At 51.1% G+C, this 23,986-nt stretch overlaps 7 protein-coding genes and 1 non-coding gene across 8 annotated transcripts; 3 read left to right on the plus strand and 5 right to left on the minus strand.

Moving 5' to 3' along the window:
• Positions 1 to 772: 772 nt before the first annotated feature.
• On the minus strand, positions 773 to 3,556 carry SETTUDRAFT_110148 (uncharacterized protein; the record flags this gene model as incomplete). The annotated part of the gene is made up of 1 exon (XM_008027999.1): positions 773 to 3,556. The coding sequence occupies one exon, from the start codon at positions 3,554 to 3,556 to the stop codon at positions 773 to 775; it is 2,784 nt and encodes a 927-aa protein (XP_008026190.1).
• A 512-nt stretch (positions 3,557 to 4,068) lies between these two features.
• SETTUDRAFT_39689 (uncharacterized protein) lies at positions 4,069 to 4,923 on the minus strand (the record flags this gene model as incomplete). The annotated part of the gene is made up of 4 exons (XM_008027921.1): positions 4,069 to 4,094; positions 4,150 to 4,307; positions 4,363 to 4,719; positions 4,778 to 4,923. 4 exons carry the CDS (start codon positions 4,921 to 4,923, stop codon positions 4,069 to 4,071), a joined length of 687 nt encoding a protein of 228 aa, XP_008026112.1.
• Positions 4,924 to 9,787: 4,864 nt separating this feature from the next.
• On the minus strand, positions 9,788 to 9,891 carry SETTUDRAFT_t138. Its single transcript has one exon. It is a non-coding gene; the product is annotated as a tRNA-Lys (tRNA).
• A 1,342-nt stretch (positions 9,892 to 11,233) lies between these two features.
• On the plus strand, positions 11,234 to 11,710 carry SETTUDRAFT_169309 (uncharacterized protein). Its single transcript, XM_008028000.1, has one exon. The coding sequence runs from the start codon at positions 11,246 to 11,248 to the stop codon at positions 11,483 to 11,485; it is 240 nt and encodes a 79-aa protein (XP_008026191.1). The 5' UTR covers positions 11,234 to 11,245; the 3' UTR covers positions 11,486 to 11,710.
• Positions 11,711 to 14,099: 2,389 nt separating this feature from the next.
• Positions 14,100 to 15,643, minus strand: SETTUDRAFT_110184 (uncharacterized protein; the record flags this gene model as incomplete). Its single annotated transcript, XM_008028001.1, has 7 exons — positions 14,100 to 14,805; positions 14,863 to 14,963; positions 15,021 to 15,088; positions 15,139 to 15,182; positions 15,235 to 15,384; positions 15,442 to 15,460; positions 15,565 to 15,643. 7 exons carry the CDS (start codon positions 15,641 to 15,643, stop codon positions 14,100 to 14,102), a joined length of 1,167 nt encoding a protein of 388 aa, XP_008026192.1.
• A 1,637-nt stretch (positions 15,644 to 17,280) lies between these two features.
• SETTUDRAFT_184720 (uncharacterized protein) lies at positions 17,281 to 18,399 on the minus strand. Its single transcript, XM_008028002.1, has 2 exons — positions 18,238 to 18,399; positions 17,281 to 18,190 (listed from the first exon to the last, which is right to left on the minus strand). The coding sequence occupies exons 1-2, from the start codon at positions 18,347 to 18,349 to the stop codon at positions 17,691 to 17,693; spliced, it is 612 nt and encodes a 203-aa protein (XP_008026193.1). The 5' UTR covers positions 18,350 to 18,399; the 3' UTR covers positions 17,281 to 17,690.
• Positions 18,400 to 18,973: 574 nt separating this feature from the next.
• On the plus strand, positions 18,974 to 21,771 carry SETTUDRAFT_151249 (uncharacterized protein). Its single transcript, XM_008028003.1, has 2 exons — positions 18,974 to 19,341; positions 19,423 to 21,771. Exons 1-2 carry the CDS (start codon positions 19,063 to 19,065, stop codon positions 21,559 to 21,561), a joined length of 2,418 nt encoding a protein of 805 aa, XP_008026194.1. The 5' UTR covers positions 18,974 to 19,062; the 3' UTR covers positions 21,562 to 21,771.
• Positions 21,772 to 22,030: 259 nt separating this feature from the next.
• Positions 22,031 to 22,931, plus strand: SETTUDRAFT_177407 (uncharacterized protein; the record flags this gene model as incomplete). Its single annotated transcript, XM_008028004.1, has 3 exons — positions 22,031 to 22,341; positions 22,389 to 22,645; positions 22,715 to 22,931. Exons 1-3 carry the CDS (start codon positions 22,084 to 22,086, stop codon positions 22,929 to 22,931), a joined length of 732 nt encoding a protein of 243 aa, XP_008026195.1. The 5' UTR covers positions 22,031 to 22,083.
• Between the last annotated feature and the right edge of the window lie 1,055 nt (positions 22,932 to 23,986).

Below are 23,986 nucleotides of genomic sequence, written 5' to 3' on the forward strand. Positions count from 1 at the left end.
TCGCTGTGCAGCCCGACCCCTCATGAACCCGGTTACCGGGTTTTCTCTTGCATCTCGTCACACCAGTCCTCATCGACTATCGCCACCGTCAAGCCCAAACCTCCAAATAACCGGCCAGGCTCAACCGCTGCGCCGATTGGAGGTCGTGATGTGGGGGGAAGGTTCATCCGCAGATTATGCACCCCCGTGGGCGTTCCGACTTGTACTAATCAAGGCAGTACGCATTTCCCACAAGACCCTTTTGATAGGCTGTCCGAGTAATTCCATTAACTCGACGCCATGTGCACCGCTGGTTGGCCGCTTTGTCCTTTTTTTCCCACCACGAGACATGCCATTCGCTTTTGATAGCGCAACTGTGTGTGACGTCTCACCAGATATATGTTTCACGGGCTCTGGTCAACGCTTTTGACTTTAGGTGCTTAGTAATGTCAGAATGTTGGGCTTGAAATTGGGATTATTGCGCGGTGACCAAGATCTGCAAACGTGGTGATTACGTCGAGTAGGTGGATTCTGTGCCAATGGCTGACTACCCGCTTTTTTTTTTCTCAACACATTCCATGCCGCGTCAATCCCTCGCCCCTGATTGATGCAGGTCGAAGCATGATTTGTGTACTCGGAAGCAAGTATACGCGCGGCAATTACCGAAGGGCCTCATATCACATGGAACTCCGTCTGTCTACATGCACATCAGACGAGGGAAAAAGGTAACAAGAACAAGACAAGCATGCGAGCAATTTGTACTTTGAAACTCTTCTCATCTCCCAAACAGGCCCTACTCCCTCGTCTTGAGCTCGTCTAGCCTCTGGACGAGCTTCTCCCACCCCGGTGTATCCTCCCAGTAGTCCTTGGCCTTGCCCATGACGCTCCTGATGGCACTGCGGCTCTTAAACTTCCAGTCCTTGGCGACCAGCTCGCCAGTGCCCGCAGCGAGGCCCTCTGTGCGGTCGCGCGGCCCCAAAGTCTCGTACGCATCGACCAGATCGAGCGTCATGGCCACGACGGCCTTCCACTCGGCCTCGGTGCCCGCCTCCCACTTGGGCTGCGCCGTGACTGCGCGCCACGCCTTCTCATGGCACTCGAGCGCCGACGACGGCCGCCGCGTGTGCGTGTACAGCGTCGCGAGCACCATCCAGAGCTTCGGCGACACGGTAATCAGCGGCTTGACGTGCTTCTCAATCAGGTCGTTTGCCAGGCGCGCGAGGCCCGGGCGCGAAACGTCGAAGCCCTCGTCCGCCGAGACGACGTGCTTGACCAGCATGTCGAGGATCTCGTCGTCGACGCATTTCTCGCCGTCAGTTCGCCCCCGCAGCTCGCAGATGCGCCGTTGCGCCGTTACCACGTCGTTCCACGCCGGCGGGCTCGTCGACGTGCTGACAGCGAGCACGTTGGCCCAGATGCGGTAGTCGTCGTGCTTGATGGCTGCCGCGCGCTTGAAGGCCTTGAGCGCATCGGTGCGCGGGTGGTTGGTTACGTTTCGTTCGTGGAGTTCGCCGTCTGCATTCTCCGTCACCTTGGGGCGGAGGTGCAGGAGCGAAGCCGCGAGATTGCTCCATGCTTCGGCGTCTTGGTCGTCGAGTTGCACGCAGCGCGAGAAGGCCTCGACGGCGCTCTTGAATTGCTGCACTTCTAGGTAGGCGCAGCCGAGCGCGAACCACGCGGGGTGGTAGAGCGAGTTGATCTTGAGTGAGAGTGAATACGCTTCGGCTGCTTTTTCGTAGTTGCGCGCAGCAATGTAGCGCTGTCCGAGGGAGCGCTGTGCCCGAGCATACCGTTTACCAGACACTTCCCATGCTGTTTCGTACATGGAGAGGTCGTTGTCCAAGTCTCCCAGGATGCAGTAGTAGCGTGGTGCTTCAGCCGGCGGTGGGTTTCGTTCGGCTCCCTCCCATTTCTCAGCGTCCATGTCTACATTCTCGTCATCGGCGTTGGTGGCGTGGAAAAGTTGTCTTCGAATCATCTTGCGTGCCCGGTCTTCTTTCTCCGTAGCGGCATAGCACAGTGCTGCTTCAACCCACATCTCCAACCGCTCGTAGATTTCCAGCGCCGATCGCAGTCCACCCAGGGCAACCCAACGCGATGCAAGCTCAGCCTCCAGCTCCCATCGTGACGGCGCGCAAAGCGGGAAGACGTAGCGGAGACGCTCTTCGACCGGGGCAGACTCTTCCTCTTTGGCTCGCGGCAGGAAAGAAGTAATCTTCTCGCCTGTCTCTGCATCCGTCGTACCATCCCCTGATGTCTCTGTAATGACTTGGTCGACAAGTGCTTGCAATTGCAGTAGGCCCCGCTCCATGGTGCGCGGCTTGTATCCTTCAATACGGCTTCGCACGAGGAGAGCCTGTGTGTAGACCTGCCAGTTTGAGCTTCCACCCTCTATAACCCGCGTGGCATACGGCTCCGTCTGCTCTCGCGTGAGGCCATCAGCAGGATTGGTGTTCTTGATACTCTCAGCCAGCGAAAGCATGATGATGGAGTCGAGTGGATCAAGCAGCGGTTGGTTCGACGGGTCCATCGAAGTAAGTGATTCGGGGAGCTGTGATTCCTCCTTGATTTCAGTCGATGCGGTGTCATTGGTGAAGGAAATAGACTCCAGCAAAGTGTCGTCGTTCAGATCCAGTTTCTTGGGCTTGGACGCTTCATCAGAGGTACCGTTGGCGTCTGCTCCCGCGCTTCGGGCGAGCACAATCAGTTGACTTGTGTCTTTTTGCTGGAACTTTGTCCTCTTGCCCATCAGCCCCGTCAGCGCAAATTCAAACTTGCGCGCAGCAGTAGCCTGGTCGAGATCCGCTCGGGCCTTCTTATCCAGGCTGTGATGCGTATGGATAGCTGCCCGCTCGAGCAAGAAGGTGGTGTACAGATCCTTGATTTCCCCGCTCTTTCCTGAGTTTTGGATCACGTCTTCTACGGTCTTGAGGTCATTGTAAATGGCGTCCTGCAGGCTTGGCGCTGGCTCGCTGAGCAGTCGCTGCTGCAGGAAGTGCACTCTTAGCTTAGCCCATGTAGACACTGGGACGTTTTCCTGGATTATCGGATTGTTGAGGATGGCTTTGGCCAAGCACAACAGCTCGATGTTAGGAGTCAGCCTGTACGCTGCAACACCGTCCGAGTTCAGTGATGCAACAAGCTCTTCGCGCGTTTTGCTCAGGGCTTTGGCATCAGCTACGGCATCCTTTGGCAGCAGCACTTCAGCCGACTTGAAAGGTAATGGAGGACCCGTGACATTCGATTGGATGAATGCATGCAATGCCGCGATTGCGACCAGGACGTAGACGTGCTGCCGGTATAGTGCTGTCTCGTTTATGGGAGTTGACTCCTCGTTCTGTCTTGACAGTATCAACCCCAGGCGATGGGAAATGTAGTCGCTCCAAAGTTCAAAGTCGCTTCTCTTGACGTCCTTGGTAACATCGTCGTCCTGGTGGCCTAGCAATATCTGTGCTTCTGGCGACTGAAGCACAGACTGGAAGTCCCCTGATTCGGTTGCCTTGATGGTAGTCTCGATTACCGCCGCAAGTTCCTCGGGCAGGGCACTGCGGAAGAAACTCAAAAATACGTCTGCCATGGTTTTGATGCTGCAAGTTGGTTTGGAAAGTAGTCTAGATATTTTCGCGGCAGGGAAAATATCTGGCGAACTAGTTCTGCAACTTTACAAGGGCGTTGCGGGGCTGTTTTGGATTTTGCGGCGGCGATGAGTGACTCGGTAGAGAAAAAGGGCTGCAGTGCGCTTAGCCTGATTGGGATAGGCCAGGGCCCAATAGACCTGCGTCGAATTCTGTGGATGATCATTAGCATACGTCCGTTTCCATACACTTGGACAAGATGGCCAGAAATATATTCCCAGAATTTCTAGGTTTTGCGAAGTGACCTTTGGATGCCAAAAAAAATCACTCTTACATTCTAATATATGCGTTTTGGAAGCGTTGCCCAGGAGTTTCAAATATCATTTTAGGAAAAACCTCAACTCATTGCCGAATGTAAAATGATCAATTACTACAACAATTTGTATTCAACAGCCGCTGAAACCCACAACTATATCTGCTATGAATGCATAGTCAGTAGTACTACGTGAATATCCTATTGTTTAGGCCAAGTGAACAGCCCTGTAAATAACCAAGATCTAGTCGGAGTCGCTGCTGGAACTATCGCTTCTCCTACCTCTGCTATGGCTCTTATGTTTGTGGCTATGACCAGACGAGTGATGGTGTGAGTGGTGCGAGTGATGCGAATGAGAGTCATGGTCAGAGCCATGCGAACCATGCGAGCCATGAGAGCCATGCCTCTTGTGTTTGTGCTTCTTGTGCTTCTTCTCTTTCCTTTTGCATAGTTAGTATTCTATTTTCCACCACCATGGATGTTGATTATGCGTACTTATCAGAAATCATGTTGGCTCCAACAGCACCCAAAAGCGCTCCTCCCAGAGTACCAAGCGTTCCACCTCCGAGCTTGTTACCCACGAACGCACCGCCGGCTCCTCCTACGAGAGTTGAACCAAGCCCGCGATCTCCTTCGGCGCCAGGTTGACCGTGCGTTTGATCACCATAGCCTTGTGGCTGTGCTCCGTATTGTTGGTTGGGGTCATGGTAGGGAGGTTGCTGATGCCCAGACGGCATGTAGGAATGCTCCCGGTTTTGGTCGTAGCCTTGCTGATAATGGGCTTGTGGAGGAGCACCGTATGCATCATGAGGTGCTTGTGCGTATGGGTCATGCGCAGGTGGAGGGTAAGGGCTCTACAACCCTCTTAGCAGCTGAGACTGGATGAGACGAGTTATGCGAAAATACGGACCTGTCCTTGCGGGTAGGACTGTTTTGGCCATATTGATTATGCTCCTGTTGCCCATAGGCCTGGTTCTGAGGAGGGTAGCCCTGATTGTAGGCCCCGTAGCCCTGAGCGTGCCCTTGGCTTTGGCCGTAATAATCCTGGTTTGACATGATGCCGTATCTTGTAATGTGCACGGAGGAATAATCTGAAGACTTGGGATTTATGAACTACCAGACAGCTACCGGCGGACGGCTTTCTTATGCTTATGGCGGGCTTATGGCGGGGGATGCGCAAGATGGGATGAATGCGGCTGAGCCAGTGGGATTGCGACATCACACGCGCGCTTTAAATGGGCCATCCTTTCGCATAGCGCTGACCGTAGCCGCCACATGGTTAGGTGGATAGGCTGCTCGTGCCCGGCTAAGGGCGGCTATATGTGCCGAAATTGGCCGTCATATCGCAGTCTTGGTCCAAAAGGGCTACTTTAATACAGTCCAAGTGACCAAAGCTGCTCGGACGAACGAATAACCTGCATGGACGCGCAATGACCCAGGACGCGCAATGACCCACCCCACCAAACTCAACACCTACACAAAATACCTCATAACTCCACCAATATAGACCCAATTCAGGAAGCGATTGAAGAAATCGAATCGCGCGAACTAGGCGCATCTTTTAGCTATCGCCAAGTTGCAAAAAGGTTTAGCATTAGCTATCGTACGCTCGCTCGAAGACACTAAGGCAAAACTCAGCCTCGCGCGCTCGCCCACCTCTCTATCCACCCACAACGCGAAAAGAAGCTTGTACAGTACATTAAATCCCTTACTAAGAGGCGTACACCACCTTCGCGTCCAATAATACGCCATCTTGCGTCATTCTTGCTTAGTAGAGACGTTTCAGAACGCTGGGTTTCTAGGTTCCTCTGCAGGAACTCCTCTTATCTCATCTCTCGCTGGCAGAGTCCTATAGACTAGAAGCGTCACAAGGCTGATTTAGCAACCAAGTATAGGTTGTACTTTAAGCTGTTACACAATAAGATGAAGGAGTACAATATACAGCCCTCTCACATCTTTAATATGGATAAAAAGGGCTTCTTACTTAGAATCCTTAGAAGGTCTAAAAGGATCTTTAGTAAGAGGTAATATGAAAGAGGAGGAGTTGTTTCAAGCCTACAGGATGGCTCTAGAGAGTGGATTACAGTCCTAGCCTGTATCTGCTTAGATGGTACACCTCTTTCTCTATCTCTTATCTTTTAGTTAGATGCTAGAGCTCTAAAATCAGCCTAGGTAGAGGCTATTAATCCAAACAAGCACTTAGTCTTTGTTACCTCATCGTGTTACAAGTAACAAGAAGGATTCTCTCCTTGACGGGGAACGACGAGGTTGAAGGCCAACCACGTCCACGTCAGAAGGTAATGATCATCGCGGGGCTTGGGGTCACGTGATGCGTTCTCCCGCCAAGAGCCGTTCTCCCGCCAAGGAAGGGATAATGGGCCAGGATGGGAGAAGGCGTTCTCCCACATCTCCCAGAAGACAAGGATGTCAAGGGAGAAGAGGGAGAACAGGACAGAACACGATGGGTATAAGAATGGGTTGGATTTCATTATTACACTCGTTGTGGTCAACTCTCATAAGTTCTTCTCTTACACAGATTGATACTTAGTTATTCTATCTTCCAATAGAATTGGTTTGTCTTACCAACCCGGTTAACTCCTATAACTTCTCTCCACCTTATCGCCAGACAATTACCTCACGGATACTTCCACAAGATAGCCTCGCCCTAACCCGGACCGAGACTAGGTAAGTATAGTTTCTGATAGTGTTAGGAAACCCCGTGTAACACATCGCCCTCTAGATGGACTAATAATGATATAGGCCTAGCTTGGCTTAAAGAGGTCTTTGAAAGAGAGACTGTACGCTACGCTTAAACTGGGTACTAGTTACTTATTGTTGATGGCCACTTATCTTATGTAACTATAGATTTTCTAGATTATTGCAATAGCTATAGGATTCTAGTTGCTGTATATCCTCCTTATTCAACCTATAGGCTTTAGCCTCTTAACGTTGGGATGTTTGGGCCTCTAGCGTCAGCCTACTCAAAGGAGTTGTCAAACTTCCTCTATTAGAGCCATGGAATCCTTCCTCTAGCAAAAGGAGACTTCTTTAAGCTCTTTTAGAGGGCTTGGGGTACAGCTTTTAGAAAGGAGACTATTATAAGCTCCTTTAAGGCAACTGGCATTAACCCACTAAATGCTGAGGTTATTCTCCAAAAGTTCCAACAAGAGGCCTCTAGTTCAGATGAAAGCTCTTCTTCTGTCCTTAGTGGAGATAAATGGCTCAAAATTGAGTCTATTATACGCCGGGAGGTGAAGGATTTTAATAATAAGGAGGTAAAAAAGCTTCGCTGAAGCCTCCATCACCTCTCAGCTTAAAATAGTATACTCAAAGGAGAAAACTAGGGCTTAAGGGAGGCTCTAAAGGTTAAAAAGAGACACTAAAAGAAGAGCTACACGCTTTAACTTAATAGGCCTGAGGAGTACTATAGAGGAGCTGTCTTTTGGTCTCCTAAGAAGGTTCGCCAAGCCAAAAAGGATAAGATAGAACGACAACAAGAACAACAGCAATTACAACTCTAGAAAGCTAAGAGATCTAAGTTAAGGAGACAAGCTCAATTGTACAAGCTTCAAATAGCCCAGGAGAAGCGTGTTGAGAGAGAGAGGCTCAAGGAGGTGAGAGAGAAGGAGAGAGCCGCCAAGGTGGCTCAAAAGGAGGCTCAAAAGGCAGCCCAGGAGGCTGAAAAAGCTATACAATTATCCCAAAGGGGTAAGCGCAAAGCCTCACAAGGCTCTTCTCAAAAGCAGAAGCGTCAGAAACGTGTTGTTGTTGATTCATCTCATGTACAAGCTGAGGTGGCTGTACTAGCCGTCCTAACTTAGACCACCTGCTATGGCCGCACCACCAAGCTACTAAGTAGATACAAGTAGCCTATTATAATCGCAATGCTATAATTACTACAACACTATAAAATCTCGTGATAATAGCGACTATAGGTGGCTGTACAGCCTCATCTTTTGCAATAGGTTTTTTAGTGGGGTGGGTCATTGCGCGTCCTAGGTCATTGCGCGTCCATGCAGGTTACCATGATTTGGTCCGTGCTGCGCCCCATTCGCAAATCTCTGGTCATGCCCGATGCGATACCACCAGACTTCACACGGCTGAGCTACGAAGATACCCATGCACTTTCGGCTTTTCGTTTCCGAAGATGCTGGATATGTTCTCAAATACTTTGCTAATGTGGGAACTTTTAGACGCCGTGTTCCGAGAAACACCAACCTACTTGAATGTTTCACATTTTAGACGCGCGGCACCAACCCCTCCTATCACCTTCCCGCATTCAAATGAATAAAAATATCCCACTGCCTTATCGCATTCTTAGCATTTTTGCACAAGACAAACAAGATCCTGGATAGCTATATCTAGCCCCGTGCACATGTTTTACTCTGAACATCGTCCAGCCCGCATGTACCTTGCACGTGGCGCGATCAAATCACACTCTAAACATTGGTAATGTGCATACAGTGGCACCTGAACAAAAGAAGTTTGTGAATGGACTGTGACTCCAAGTATTTTTACATCATGTAGTTCAGGAAGAGCGTGGTGTGTTTTCGTGACTTATTATTGTATTCATGTAAGTACATGAACATCTGCTCGAACTCTGACTCTTCTTACATCCTTTGACTTCTTCAGGGCGCTGACGATGGAAATATTCCTCATGTTTCATCGATATATTATAGCCTGTGTGAGTTCCTGTGCGTGGTGCTATCAAGTCATACTCCGAATATTCATGCTATACATACGGTGATACCTGAGCAACTGCGTCTACGAGTAGTCCTCCTGAGCTGCTGGAGTTGAGGAGAAACTGTTATGCATTCCATGAAGATGAATGTTATTATTTTTGTTTCCTCGCTTTCCTAGAGTCATTTCATCGCATGTTATGTTGTGGGTGAGAAGCGTTTGCTAAGTGTGTAGCCCACTCCCAACCATGACTTCACGCCCAGGATGTGTCCTTTGATCAACTTGTAGTGCGGTCGAAGCGTGTCATTTCTACCCACATACACACCCGCGCGCACACATACGCACATACACAAAATTTCTCGTGTGCTTCTTTTTAACTCTTAAAGAACACTTTTTTCGCATCATAATGATCTGTATACACGATCACAGGCAACGGCACGTAGCAACTTCGGCCAAGCGTCGAACAACACTCCCAGGACTATGGGAAGTGCCTCCAGCCTCTCTAATAAACCGGCTGGTAGAAAGAGGCCTACCGGTGAGTCGGCCAGAAATGCTAATTCTACCAACAATAAGCACAAAAAAAGACGTGAAACGTCCTATCAACCACAGAGAGAGAACCCCAAAGGCCTGAGAGGGTCTGATAGAAGGAGCGATGGAAGGGGCCATCAGGGGCGCGCAGCCCAAGTCTAAATACTCAACGACAGTGGTAACAACCCTCATTCAAAAGAGATAGAGAAGGTCCAGATTAGCCATCCTACATTCACGCGAGTCCAGGTGTGGGAGTTTTGTTCGACGTTGTGCCTTCAATACGGAACTAAACATGATATCTAGTAAATGCCCCCCCCCCTCCTTCACGTCAATCCCATTAACTAAATTTCCCCCTGAATACCGGTCCCAATAGTCGCGAAACCATGTGCTGTATGTTTGGGGGTGGAGGATCTATGGCGATATACTCTTCGGCAGCGGCACTCGGTGGTTGTTTAGAAAAATGTCTGACTTTTCTCCCATTGTTCGACTTGATCAAATAGCTGGCAATACTCTACCAGTCTATTTCTTCTGTGGTATAATTGGGCTGCAATGTGAATCTGCATAAAAAGAAGGAAATAGCAAAATCTTCATTGGCGTACGGTTCAAGCGGCTAGTAGGAACTTGTAGAAGGTATGTATGGACCTATGATTGGCTAGCATGTGATGATCTCGTCTTTTTGCGCATAGGAAAAGCAAAAAAAAGCAAAAAAGGAAGCCCGACGTGGGGGTCGAACCCACAACCTTGAGATAACCAATCGAGTCTGATTAGGACGTGAAAGCTAAGAGTCTCACGCTCTACCGATTGAGCTAGCCGGGCAGATGCTGTTTTGATGGAAGAAGGAGCAGATACAAAAAATATAATGTAAGAAAAAACCTGTCTTTCGGTAGGCGGGCATGCGGAGTGCAAAAAACCTGGTTGGAAGTGGTTGACATGAAAAAATTGCGAATGGCCCGCCTACCCCGCCTTTTTTTCTGAACCAGTAGACCCACTTTTCACAACGAATATGTCCGAGTCATTCAGTAGATCCTGGCTCCGTATCTGAATTTTCGCCTCATCGGCGCTCTGAGACACAAGTGATATCTCTCAATTTGGAACTGGAAACCGACGCTGCAGCTTTTGTCATTTCTCAATCACCAACGTCTTTGGTTGAATCAGAGGATTTTCTAATTGAGCGATATTTTCCTGAGAATGATTGGAATCAGTCCGGGGAGAGAAGTTGACGTTGAATTAGGCGTTTATTCTGCATTGTGAGGTGCTGTTTCTTTGTGAGACATATGTTGGATAATCTTCCTATCGTTAATTAACGGAAAGGTCGTCTACAAATCAAAATTAGTACATATTGGATGCCTCGGGTAAAGTGCCCTCATGACCGAACAGGACGCGCAAGATGGTGGTTAGGTACAGAATCACAGTCTGTAGTGCGTTGCCAGACCTCGCATGGCTTGACATGACAGATGAAAGTGGTTGGTGGTGCGATGCGATGCTTGTACACATAGGCAATCGGTGGATGGGTGACTCGGCAATTCACAACGCCTATAGAAGGTAGATTGGCGAATGAGAAGTGGGATTCGACGAGGTCCTGCTAATATCTCGCGAGGCAGACTTGTGGGCTTCCCTGAAACCAGAAATGCACAGCAGGCAATTGCGGGTGGCACGTTTGTCAGGTGACGAGACAAGAGCACGACCACGACTGCTCTTGCCGCATGAAAGTATGGTGACGTCAAAGCTAGTCCCATTTTTATTCAAGCGTGGCGTCCCTGCTCAACTCTACGATTGCTTTCACCAAGCTTCGCTTAGCATCTTGAAGCACCAGCCCTCCAATACCACGACAACCTAGCACATCACGAGTAGTTGCCTAGGTGTACAGCAGGTGAGAAATTCGAAATAATGATCTATGCTCTTACTTACCAAGGCTGATATACACCGAGGACGTCGCGATCATACCTTCTGCTCTCGGTGTAAGCCTGTTCGGAGTAATTGGTCAAGATGCCGAAACCTGCTGTACGACGTAACAGCTCATGCCACGCGTCCTACACTCTAGAAATTAGAGAGCCCATTTAACAAGTCTATATGCGCTAACCGAGACTAGTAGAAGTCAATGTTGACGTCTCTGTTGTTCACTGGATGAAACGCCAGCGACTAGCATTTTCACGTCTTGACCTTGAACAAGATGTTTCAACATGGACTTCACGGAAGATGGCGCCTGATATGTTTGGAACTACTTCTCGGCGAGGCTGTGCTATTCGAATGGCTAGAATCGGTCACTTTCGGTCCAAAAGCACAATGTCCGCCAGGTAGCGGAAGGATCAGAGTCAGTCCACAGTGCAGCAATGCCTGCCTAAAGAGTCAAACTAGGATTCCAAGGATCATGGGCAGTTGCTTTGCATCCGAGGCAATGGCTCTATGCTAATACAACCGGCGGGAGGATCCTTTGAATCAGGCCTCCATAGTCGGACCATCCCGCCTTGCTGGCGAGAAAGCTTAGCTTCTGCACATGCCGTGTACGCGTTCATCTCGCTTATCCTTGCTAAGGCATACTCCAAGGTTGAAAGCATAACCCTTGTAAGATGCAAGATCCTTCGGCATGGCTGCAACAGTCAGCATAGGCTAAAGATGCCGCCGCACACCATGTTCCCGCTGGCCTCCGCTTTGCACTGGGTATTTCAGTAGCGATGGGGTTCCTTCCGCATCCAATGTGTGGGTAAATGGCCCGCTCGCTACGGTGGAAGGGCGTAAATGTAGGATACCACTCCTATGGATCAAAGGAAGGACTGTAGAAGGAATCCGTGAAACACCCATGCATTTGGCAGCTTGTCACATGCTCTACTATCCAATGAAGGCTCTCATTGCGTCGGCGTCTCCGATAGGCCAATGTACATTCGTCAGTTGGCCCGACTTGTTCGAAACGTAACTTAAATTTATAGACCAAATCAGCAATCACGGGCACAGAAGACGGAGAGATGAGCATGAGTATGATGTCATAACGTTTCATGACATGATTAGCTCAAGCAAGTGTGCATGCCTTAGCTTAGAAGAATATTCTCTGTTTCCACTTCGACATCATATCCATCCTTTACGTAGCTCTGAGGCCAAACAGTATAGACTACGCGATTCATGCTCCAACCTTGTCCATCCTACCGCAATCCCTCACGCTTGCAGTTTCCCAAACCACCATAAGCGCCATCTAAATATACATGTGCCACACATGCAGGAACACGTATGTACATGCGTGCCCTATACCCACTCAACGGCCATGCTCATGTGCCGATACTAAATCGAGAATACGAGCTTCGCCCGATGAGGCAGCAATAAATGTGAGTGCCTCTTCGTAGGCCTGGGGTCCCCAGGAACAGGCCTGGAATAATGGGAGATTGTAGTAATCGCACACCAATAATGCGGTTTTCGGTTCGAAACCTCCAACAAGGTATGGGGGATGGATACACGGCGTCTTGTGGAGTGGTCCCCGAATTTTCTTCTTACTGCATACATACATCACTGGACTGCAAATCGCTTGGGAGCGTGAATCGCGGTTGCCTAGTTCCAAATCGGACGCGTTGCAGCAATAGGATTCCACCAGGAGTGGGCACGCAGATACATGGTTAGCCAAGACACATACATGTTGTATCGATTGGAAAGCAACGCTCACATGAAAGCAGAAACACGGCACAAGCCTGGCTACTATACAAGCCTGGCTACTATACAAGAAGCAGATATACCAACTTCCTCTTCACCGTGTACCAAGCCGGAGTATGTATGTACATGGAATGCGGAAAAGCACAAATCCGCAACAGAATACACCCGATGTTCCCAGTCAGGCAACACGATGGTGCATAGGCACGATGCACGCAGTGGGTCAGGCAGCGGCGCAGCAGTTCAACGACAAAAATCACGGCCATGATTGTCGTGTGTGATGGATGCGTTAGCCTCGCATGCAGCATCGGGTCAGGCTTACTCCAAGGCAGAAACATAAACGTGCCTGTATGTACATGTACATACTATACTATGGAAATAAGCTAAGTGGCTCGTTCTCCACGCATCATGACACGGGGGGGCTGGGGGCTGGGGGTAAGAAAAAAAGGGAAAAGGATAAAACAAAAGCAACAAATAGGATTGGATGGGCATACACGGGGTGGTGAAACAAAACCAGAGCACAAGCGGATCCCCCCCCTCCCCTTTGCCCTTTCTCTTTTCTTTCTCTCTCAGTCGGAATGTAAGCCGGTTTAGGGTTGGTGTGCACTGGCACTGCACACCGCGGGATGCCTGATCCGCTCTGTTGGCTGCATGTCAAAACCGCGGCGTTAGTCCCGAACAGGTAATCGAGGCGCCCCGTTTTAAACTCGGTGTTGAGGCTATGCAAAAAGAAAAGAACAAAAATCTCATAGCTCAAAAGTCCGTCCGAGTTGGCTTGGGGGTGGGAGGGGGCACGCACCAATTTGATGTTACTGTACTTACCTTGGCTTCGCCGTGGGGGAGTTTTTTGCGACTTGATCCTTGTTGCACATCGTTTTTTTTTTCGGGGAAACACTTGGCGACGAGCTAAGTACAGTAAGTAGGGGGGGGGAAAGTGAGCTAGTAAGTAAGTAAAGCTTTCGACTTGCACTTGCACATGGGATAAGAATGGTTAGGCTTGTATTTTCTTCTTCTTTTTGTTGTTTTGAAAACGGGGATATACGTAGATGCTTCAGTTTCAAAGTTACCTATATACTATGTACAGAGTAGCTTGGGGAAAATGGGGGTATTGAAAATATATGCGGAAGAAGAAGAAGAAGAAGAAGAAGAAAGAAAGACTAACTACTTAATACCTACCTAGTATTCATTCCAATACGCATGCGAATATCCCCGAATCCCCTTTGTCATCTCATCTTATCACATCGCATATCCCCGAGCTACGTAGAGCTTTAATTTCCATACATACATACATACATACATACATACATACATACATACATACATCAAACAAACGGAAACATTGCCAAGTCCCCGCCCAGTGGGGAAGGGGGTGGGTATGTACTGTATACACAGCCTCACGAAGGATAATAGGCATGATGTCCAGTGCTAGCATCACGGTAGATATGGTCGCGGCCGTAACGCTGGTGCTGGTCGGGCGCTGAAGGCGACAAGCGACGTGGCATGGTGGCATTAGGGGCTTGGCTGGCGGGGGCTGTGTAAGGCGCGGCTGGGCCCATGATTGGGTGCTGAGTGTGGTCGGCGAGGCCTGGATACCCGGTGTAGTCGTAGAGCGATGGGCTGGTCGGGACTTCCATGTGCAATGATGCTGCTGGTGCTGCGTGCTGCATGTACGGGTGCGAGCTTGTTTGGTGCTGGTGGTTCCACGGCGGGTGCGCGTCTGCTGGTAATGGTGGTGGCTGCGTATAGGCATACTGAGGTAGCGCTGCTCCTGATGGTGAGTGCTGGTGATGGTGGTGCTGGTGCTGGTGCTGGTGCTGGTGCTGTGTGGGTGATGTTGCATCGGGCATGGCGTATGCTTGTTGCGAGGACCACGTCGAGTATGCGTCGTTATCGAAGCTTGACCATGACAGCCGGTGGCCCCGTTGCGATGATGGTGTTTGCAGTAGCGAGTCGAATATCCCTGAGCTGGGAGACAGGTAGCCGGTGTCGTCATCCGCGAAGCTGGAGCGTGGCGCGGGCGTGCCGCTGTCTGAGGGAGAGCTCGGTGCGTGGGAGAGGGTGATGCCTTGGTTTTTGTAGCGCCGGACGATGACGGTGTAGCTTTTAGAGCTGTCAGTGATACGTATTCTTGATTTGGGGGTGGAGAGCATAAGGTACCGGTTCTTGATGTCGTTTTTAGATCGCTCGGGGAAGTGCTCGCGCTGAATGTCTTTCCAATGCCGCCCTAGCCGCTGTACTGCTTCGATCAGTGTCGTGTCCTGAGATATCAAGTCAGTTGGTAGAAACTAGCAGACCTCGCAAAATAGTCAACTCACGTCGTCATCGCGCCATGTGCTACGGTCTAGGCTGGGATCGAGCGATTGCTGCCACCGCTTGGCACACTCTGCTAGATATCAGCATGTATCAGTCTTGCAGTGTACATGGAATAAATACGGTCTGCGCTTCTTGTACCAACACAGCTTGCAACCATTGTCCATCTAGTCGAATCCATCAGCCAAAATTCCAAGTGCTTGCGCCATGCTAACCTACTTTTGACCGTACTCTTCAATCCCGCGTGATAGTAATTCGTCTTCGCTCTTTGACCATTGCCCCTTCTTCAGTCCCCCAGCTACAGAATTGTGCCACCGTTTTCGGCAATCCTTGTTTGTTCGGCCAGGAAGACTCTCGGCGATTATGCACCTGCGTATCGAGTCAGATGGGGACATGTAAATCTACACAAGCAAAGTCGAAGCATACCAATCTTTAACTTCGCCTTCTCGCACTGTAAAGTTCAGTTAATGCTCGGAGTCATACCGTCACGGTTACCACGCTGAGAGCGAGGAATTTCATTGTTTGACTGTGTACAAGGTCATGACTCACGTTGGGCTTCAACCCCTTCTCGTAGTTTTTGGTCTTCTGATAGTGACCATTTCCTGGGCGGATGACTATACGATTCCATGGTAGTTTCTATCCTTTGTGTTTGTGTGTGGTCCGGCGAGGCGTGTAAAGTATTTGCGGGGGAATAGAGGGAGCAAAGGCCGACGAATAGCTGAGGTCAGGGGGTTGGTGATGGAGTAGTAGTAATAGCGGCAAATGAATGTTTTGGATATCTGAGCCTCCATGCCACAAGGATTGGCCCTGGTTTTAAGGCGCAACACAGTATACCGGGCAGCGGTAAAACCTTGGCAAGGAGCGGCATGTGGGTATGCCGGAAGATGGGGGATGGGGCGGCACATGGATCGTAAAAAGGGAAGACTGGAATGCCAAGATGTGGTGGTTTTGAAAGTTTGCATACTGTACACCTCTGTTTGGCTAGTATGTTGCGTGTTGAACCTCACAGGCAAACCTTTTTTCGGGGAAACTGAGGAATGACCATGCACGGTTTAACGAGGCTTTGCCCGTGGTGACGCGTGCGCGTAGTAGGGCTAACGCACCTCGCGTGTTGTACAGCCCCCTTCAAGCAATTCCAGAAGAAGGCTGGTGTGGGTTGCCGTGTAGGTAAGTAAGGCTGCATGCACCCCCGTTTCACCGCTAAACGAACCGAGGACCGTCACAAGTTAGCTGCCGGGCCAGAATGAGCTTGTTGCTCCACACGACATGCCAAGAGGTGTTGGGGGCCGTATTTCAGACCACGTGCCTGGCATGCCTGTTGGCACCGTGGATCAGGCGGAGACGCTGTTTGATACCATCATGTCTTTTGGAATCCGCTTGGGTTATGGGTTTGCCAGTATCCTGAGATGATGAAAGATAAGATCAAAGATAGCATACACGTGATGAGTGGCACATTCATCCAACATACCAGATGGACGTGTGTATAGTGTACTGTACTTAGACAAGTGCAAGAATCGCTGAGCTGTAGGTCAATTCGATCAATGAAAAATTACTTGTAGGTGCGAAATTCGAGTCGAGAAAAACATTCCGCTGGCAGTCTTGAAATGTGACGGGCAAGCTACCATGCTTGATAAATGACCACTGTGGATCCATGGGCTGTGTCTATTGGGATGCCTTGTGACGACCACTCAGGACACGGTGTGGGCGTTGCACAAGATGGATTGCTTCCTGTTCCAAGGAAGCAAGTGTAAGCTGTGGTAAGATATATCCACTATTACAAGGCATGCGTAAGAGGGAATCCTTGGTCCCGCCACCATTGCTTGGTTGTGCCGACGTCGGTGTAGCTCGATGGCCTAATGTCCAACTGCCCACAGAGAGAATGTTGATAGCAGCGAACATGTACGTAACCAAGCTTGGACTGGTGCCATGGCGTGCAAAGAGCTGTAGTTGTACGGCGCAGAGAGCAAGGATGGAGACAGAGTCAGGCGGCGGGTAGTGCGGGCAATTGTCTTCATTGGACAAGCGCGACGGCATATCCGGTTCAAGGCGACTGCAGCCAAAGGGCGACTAAATACGGATAGCCGGGACACCAAAGCCGCTAGTCTCATGTGTGCCGCGTGCAGCGGTATTTTTCAGAACGCACTTTTGCATGCCTCGACCCACTCGTTCTTATTCCATGGCTGTGTATGTACATGACACGGCGCCAGTTGTGCATTCACAAGTAATTTGTGCCCGGGGTTTCTTTCAGGAAATGTGCTCGGTGAACCATTCGAGAAGGGCGTTGATTTCAGGATACTATATTAATCCATGAGATAGCGATTCCAAATTAACAGACGGTCGCGTGCTGTCAAACGAGCGCACCAGCGGTTCCGATATCCGCAACAAGCGGAGCATAGTTGCAAATCATCAAGGTAGCTTGCAGATCCGATATCCGTTGAAAACGCCCATGCCCACGCCCACGCCCAAATGCTGACCGGCATCCGCAACTGTGCCCGCGGCCTATTATATGTAGAGCATGGTCGTTCAGATCAAGGTGGCGAGTATACGGCCTATCCATGTGACTACGTCCTCTAGTAGCCTACAGAAAGCGTGGGCTTTGCAGATGGCATCTCATACAGACATGTCCGTGGTCCAGAGTTCCAGAATGTAGTGTCGCTGTCTACTGGCAAGACGCTTCACGTTTTGCCCATCAGCCTTTGTGCTTTGGCAAGCAAAACGGTACTCTCGCGGCCCAGCTTCCTCTGGCCATTTGGACCTCTTGCCTTGGCCATTGTTTTTCTGAAGCGCTCTCGCTCAGCAGCCTTGCGCGCGCGCTCCTTGTCCGCCTCTTCCCTCGCCCTCTGGCGCGCCTCGGCCTCTTGCCTCTTCTTCTCCGCCAATGCACTCTCTTTCTGGAAGGGCTGGGGGCGCGGCCGCCGCTGGCGCCTCTCAAAAGTTTGCTCATTCCTCGGTTCCGGCGACTTCTCCTCCAGCATAGCAATGCGATCCGGGTGGGGTTCTAGCGTAGGCTCGGGAGCAGGCTCAGAGGGCTCTTCCTGGCCATTCTCATCGCCATCCTGGCGGTCGTAGACAGACTTGCGCGGCGCAGTGCCTTCGTTTTCCTCGCGGGCCTTTAACTTCTCATACTGCTTCTTGATCTTGGCCTTTTGAATAAGACTCTTTTTGATCTTCTCGACTGTGCGCAGTTAGCCAGTGTGCAGCGGACGGGCAGCAAAGACGCACTTTTTCTCCTGTGCGTGCCATCGGGCAGGTTGGCAGGCCCAATGGCGAAGCCCTTCTTCTGCTTCTTGGCCGACGACTTGGCGCCGCCCTCGTGGGGTCGTTTTGCAGCCATCGAGGCAAAGTTGTCGTGGTGTCGCAAAAGTTTGGGCGAAGCAGAGACCAGGGCCACCAGGCGCGCGGAACCTCGTCAGTCTTGGCAAAGCGGACCCCGCCAGCCCGGGCGGCAGCGCGTCAACACACTCTCTCCCCCCCTCTCTCCCCCTCTCCCCCTCTCCCTTTCCCATGCCCCTCCATCTCGTACCTCTTCCAGATCCAGTCATACTCGCGGCGTGGGGACGTGCAGTCAGCGATTGTCGGACAACCGCCTTCTTTTTCTCGTCGGGTGACCTCGCCGTGCGCATCATAGCGCCACAGCGTCGGCCAAACCAGGCCTGGCCGCTCGCGCGACTTTATCAGCAGCGATTAGGAACGCGGGCACAAAGATTGCTCGCAGCGCGTCATCCGTCCAGGCCTTGTGCTGCCCTCTCCGCGCCTCCAGTCGGCGGGCTCCACGGCGTTTCATCCTCCAGACTGGGCATTATGACGGTGCCATGAGGCTGCCACTGGAGCCAGCGCACCCGGGTTAAACTCGAATCTCTTACTCATACCATTCGCCGGGCCAGCAGGTGCTCCAACCACTTCAACCTCAGTCGCCGCCGTCACTCGCACTCCCACCTGCTTTCTCAGTGCTACCACGCTCCCCCGCCCCTGCACCGCCCCGTCTGTATGCTCTGACGTGCCCCAACCTCGTGCTCATGCTGTCTGTTGCCACCATCTGTTTCAGCCATGCCCATATTTCATGATCCTCATGATGGCCCGCCCGCTCCCTCAGTCTCACCCCACCCGCTGGCTGCCAGCCTTCAAAGAGCAGGAAGCACGGAATCTGGCGACGAGAGGGGGTGGAGCAGCAATCTGCGCGCAAAAGGACCGACGCCTCCCGGATCGTCGCTCAGCCCCGACCCTGAGCCTCCCAGCCAAGAGGGCAAGGCATCGGGCTATGGCAGGAAGGAGTGGATGGAAAGAATCAAAAAGACAAACAGCCCTGCATGGCTGCAGTGGCAAGGTGTGAGTACTGAGCGACCTGGACCAGACTGGGACTGCAGCGCCCATCCGTCTCGCCAGCAACATGTTGCTAATCCTGCCCAGAGTGACGTAACAAACGAACTCGAGTCTCCCATCCGACCGACTTCGCGTGACCGCTCAAAAACGCCTCTTACTCCTGCTGCCGAACTGCAACCCTCACGCACTTCTACCCCTGAACACCCGCGAGACCCTGCGCTGGCAGGCCTGGAGATCGAGCGCCCCCGCTCAGCATTGCACTCGGGAGATTTTAGAGAGAAGAGGATAGGATACGCTTCGAACTGTGATGTCTCGTCTGCCGACCTCCTGGCGACATCGCCAGTGGTACCTTGGGACCGCTCTTTTCCATCGGCTGCCTATCATACGCGTCAATACGGTGGTGAACATGTCGAACCACACAGCAGCGACAGTCGGACAGGCCTGCGGCCACGGGCGACATCGCGATCATCACTGAGCTCGGTTACGCTTCTGCCTCCAACAAGCCCGCTTGTCCAGCAGGCAAATAACACGGACTTGGATTTCTCTTCCCGGCCGAGCTCACGACAGGGCTCCCCAAGTCCCAGCCGAAACAGTCGCCGGCACACGTACTCTCCTGCGTCTTTCCATGGCTACCAGACTACCCGGACAGCCCATGCTACAAATGGAACGCCTGCCGCTCGCCATCTACGCCACAGTAACTCGATACCATACCAGGCGCACCAGCCGCGGCGATCAATGCAGTTCAACCAGTCAGAGTCTCAATCTTTCTCGCACGCACCATATCTCAATCCGCGGCGGCCTTCATTTTCATCCGAGGCATCCCCACTTCAGCATGCACCCATGGTAGGTTCATACGAAGAGTCTATATTGCGAGGGCGCATGTCTACGACTCCTTCGCGGCCCCTTGACTTTGTCGCCAAGATTGGCGTGCTGGGACGAGGGCAGTGCAAGTCAAGCCTAAAGTGCCCACCTCACGTCACAGTGCCTTTTCCAGCAGTCTTCTACAGCTATAACACGGGAAACGGCAGGATTTCAGACAACGAGCCGAGTCCTTATGTCGGCCTCATAGATTTGGAGAATTCACTGCCAGCCCCTGATGAAAGTAACGAACCTGGCAAGCGCAAGCGACGACATGCTGTGCCCGCTCCAGATCAAGACGACCTAGACTTTCGGATTCATCTTGGCGATGAAGAGAATGCACAGGACGTCAAAGGAGAGCTTCGGCGGAGAGAAAAGAAAAAGAGACGGTCCACATCACCAAAAGCACCACCGGGTGGTTGCTATCGCATCCCGCCACAGGGCCAGCTTCAGATTGTCCTGAAGAACCCAAATAAGACGGCGGTGAAGCTTTTCCTAGTCCCATACGATGTTTCGGACATGGAGCCGGGTCAGAAGACTTTTGTCAGGCAGCGCAGTTACTCGGCTGGGCCTATCATCGATATGCCCGCTTCTTCTCGCAAAAACCTGGGCACCGATCGTCCAGAAGCTGCTCTCAGCGGATCCGATGACCCGAACGATCGCCCAATCCTGCGTTACCTGATTCATTTACACATTTGTTGCCCGTCAAAGGGTCGCTATTACCTATACAAAAGCATACGCGTTGTCTTTGCCAACAGGGTACCGGATGGCAAGGAGAAGCTTAGGAACGAAATCCAACAGCCAGACCCAAGATACAGTACCTACAAACCGACACGAGACTTGCTCGCGTCGCAAAAGACCGCCTCGGCTGGAACTCAACTTTCTGCAGAAGGATATCTGCGTCGTCGTAGTGCTGGATGGCCACGCTCCCATTGTCAACAAGCATACGATCAACTCGACGGCTTGAGGAACCATGCAGCCATGCCTCCCATAGCGGTCAAGTTCACCGGTGGTACGACGAATTCATCAGCATCGAGCAGCTTCAGCTCGCCCATGCCCGATTTACAGCCCATACCTTTTAATCTTGGCCGCCTGGCTGCGATTGAGTCACGACCAGTCTCTCGTGACCACATGGACGTAGACGTAGACCCGAAGAGTCCTTTCAAGACGCCAGTCACATCCCCAGAGTCTGGTGTAAATCGCTTGGCCACTCCAGGTGACGGCACCTTTGAAAAACTGAACAAAGGCGATGTTGGCTATGGTGGAAACGCATTTTCCCCTATGAGTAGTCCAAACAGTCCCCCCAGTGCGGGCTTGTTGTCGCAGAGATTGCGCGGATTGGATGTCGAGCGCAATGAGGAAGCCTAGTTCTTGATGCTTTTACTGACAAACAGCCAACCTATCGGGGTCCATTTTACTCAGTACCCTTTTAATGTAAGTCGCATTGCCTTTGAAGTAACTAATACCCGTCAATTGTGTTGTTCAATTACGCTGGCGTTGGTGAGTGGTTCCCCTGCATTACAATAGACTCGGCATGTTTGTTTTTTTTGGCTAGTGCCTGTACATACTTGACATCAATATATTTACTCAACTCTGTTCAAATGCGAATCGTCCTTCTTTTGTCCAGGATCTTCTTCATTGGCCTGGTATGTTTGCCTACGCCCATAGACGTCGGCCCTGTCATGGGGCTCAGTGGGGTGGCACGCCCCAGCGTTCGCGAAGAGTGACGTCGGCAATAATTTGGCTATATCCGAGCGCAAGTCATCTCTCCACTTCCAGCTACATTATCCAGCACCTCTGCCACAGAACACACTGTACGCCGGAGTTCTCCACCATTGACTCGTAATCGCTGTTTCGATATTTACCTGGCGCGCCCGCGATATTGCGACAATGGCTTCCAAACGTGCAGTCCAACTCTTCGGCGCCCGCTCAAATACCTCGGTCATAGGGCGACAAACTTCGCGATTGAGCTTCAACACTGCATACACTTTCAGTCTTGCGTCGCGACAACAACACACATGTGTATCGCAGAACAGGGTCGCAGCGCCGCGAGGTCCTTCGAGACTGCAAGTAGCGACTGTACAGAAGAGATGGCATTCGCAGGCACCAAGCGATGTGCAGCTAAACAAAGTCTACCAGTTTGAAGACGTATGCAGACTCTTGATTCCCCTCCAAATCACAACTGATTATCCAAGGTCCTGCACACCCTCGAACACCCCTCCGACTCCCGCCTTCTCATTGATGTGCGCGAACCGCATGAGTTCGAGGCCAACACGATTCCCACTTCCATCAACATCCCCGTCACATCGCAGCCCGACGCGCTACTCCTGAGCGAAGAAGATTTCGAGGATCGCTTTGGATTCCAGAAGCCGCCCAAGGCAAAGGAAGTGGTATTTTTCTGCAAAGCGGGGGTGCGAAGTTCAGCTGCGGCAGGTATTGCGAGACAAGCCGGGTAAGCCCCTCCTTTTCTATAGTATAATTTAAACCGAAAAGCGAGATATGGGGAGCTGACAGCGGTTAGATATTTAAATGTTGGAGAGTACCGCGGCTCGTGGCTCGACTGGCAGAAGCGCGGTGGCCCAGGCACAAAGTCACCGCCAAAACCAGATGGAAGGGGTGAGCCCAAGGAGCCTACGACGGAAACAAAACCCACGGCTAGGACTGGTAGCAGCGGAGAGGAGGATGTAGGGCCTGCGGGACAGCCTGTACCGCCACCTGGTCCTACTGGGCGACAGTAGACGGAATAATGCAAACTTGACCTCGTCTTAAGACTAGTCACGTGTTGATATAGTAGCTGACTTGTAAGACTAAATCAACACTCTGAAGCTCCAAAGAAACTCTGTACTGGGCCATTTAGCTACATAGCTACAGATGGTGAAGAACCGCTGTTTTTCAAGCTCCTTAGCTACCTACTTGTCCTTATTTACGTGACCAACACTAGAACAGCATAACAATATCATAACAATTTAATTCACTTGGACTCCTTTTTCCAAGCTGCTCCCCCACTACCACCCCTCACAGGCGAGAACCCCAAGATGCGATGTAGCTTGTATACCGTAGTGTCTCCCTGCGAGGCGTAAGTGTATACTGCATTAGTATAGTGAATAATAAACCAGCTATATATATATATATATATATAGAACAAATTCGATGCACGCAATAATAAAAGGATGTGGTCGTGATTGTGTTGACGTAGGCGCTAGAATGGGGGAAAGACTTGGGGCGAGATATTAGAAAAAAAAGGGGGTTAGGGGGTGTGTGATTGGGTTATTGGTAGGTGTAGGTGTAACTGGAGGTGTAGGTGTAGTGACAGTAGTGATGATAAGTGTGCGATGGATTATTATATTACTTAACGTGTTTTACAAGCGAGCGCCGCGTACAAGCGAGCGCCGCACCCCACTAACTTTGTGCACCTCTCTCATCTCAATACATAATGGCTCAACGCAACGCTAGTTAGTTAGCTTTAAATGAAGCAGATATCCAGCTCGCTATATCCTCTATTGAATCTAGTCAGATACAGAGTAATCGCAGTGCTGCTGCTATCTATAACGTGTCAGAACGAACAATCCGCCGCCGACGCGTCGGCAAGCCTGCCCGACGCGATTGCCAGCCCAACTCAAAGAAGCTTACCAAGCTAGAAGAGTAGGTGATAATTGATCATGTACTTAATCTGGATCTACGTGGATTTTCGCCTACCTATGCAGCTGTGCGAGATATGGCTGATAGACTGCTGGCTGCGCGCGGCGCTGGCCAGGTTGGCGTCCACTGGCCGCGCAACTTTGTCGAAGCGTAC

This window comes from Exserohilum turcica, assembly GCF_000359705.1.
Source record: "Exserohilum turcica Et28A unplaced genomic scaffold SETTUscaffold_21, whole genome shotgun sequence".
In the NCBI taxonomy this organism is placed as follows: domain Eukaryota; kingdom Fungi; phylum Ascomycota; class Dothideomycetes; order Pleosporales; family Pleosporaceae; genus Exserohilum; species Exserohilum turcicum.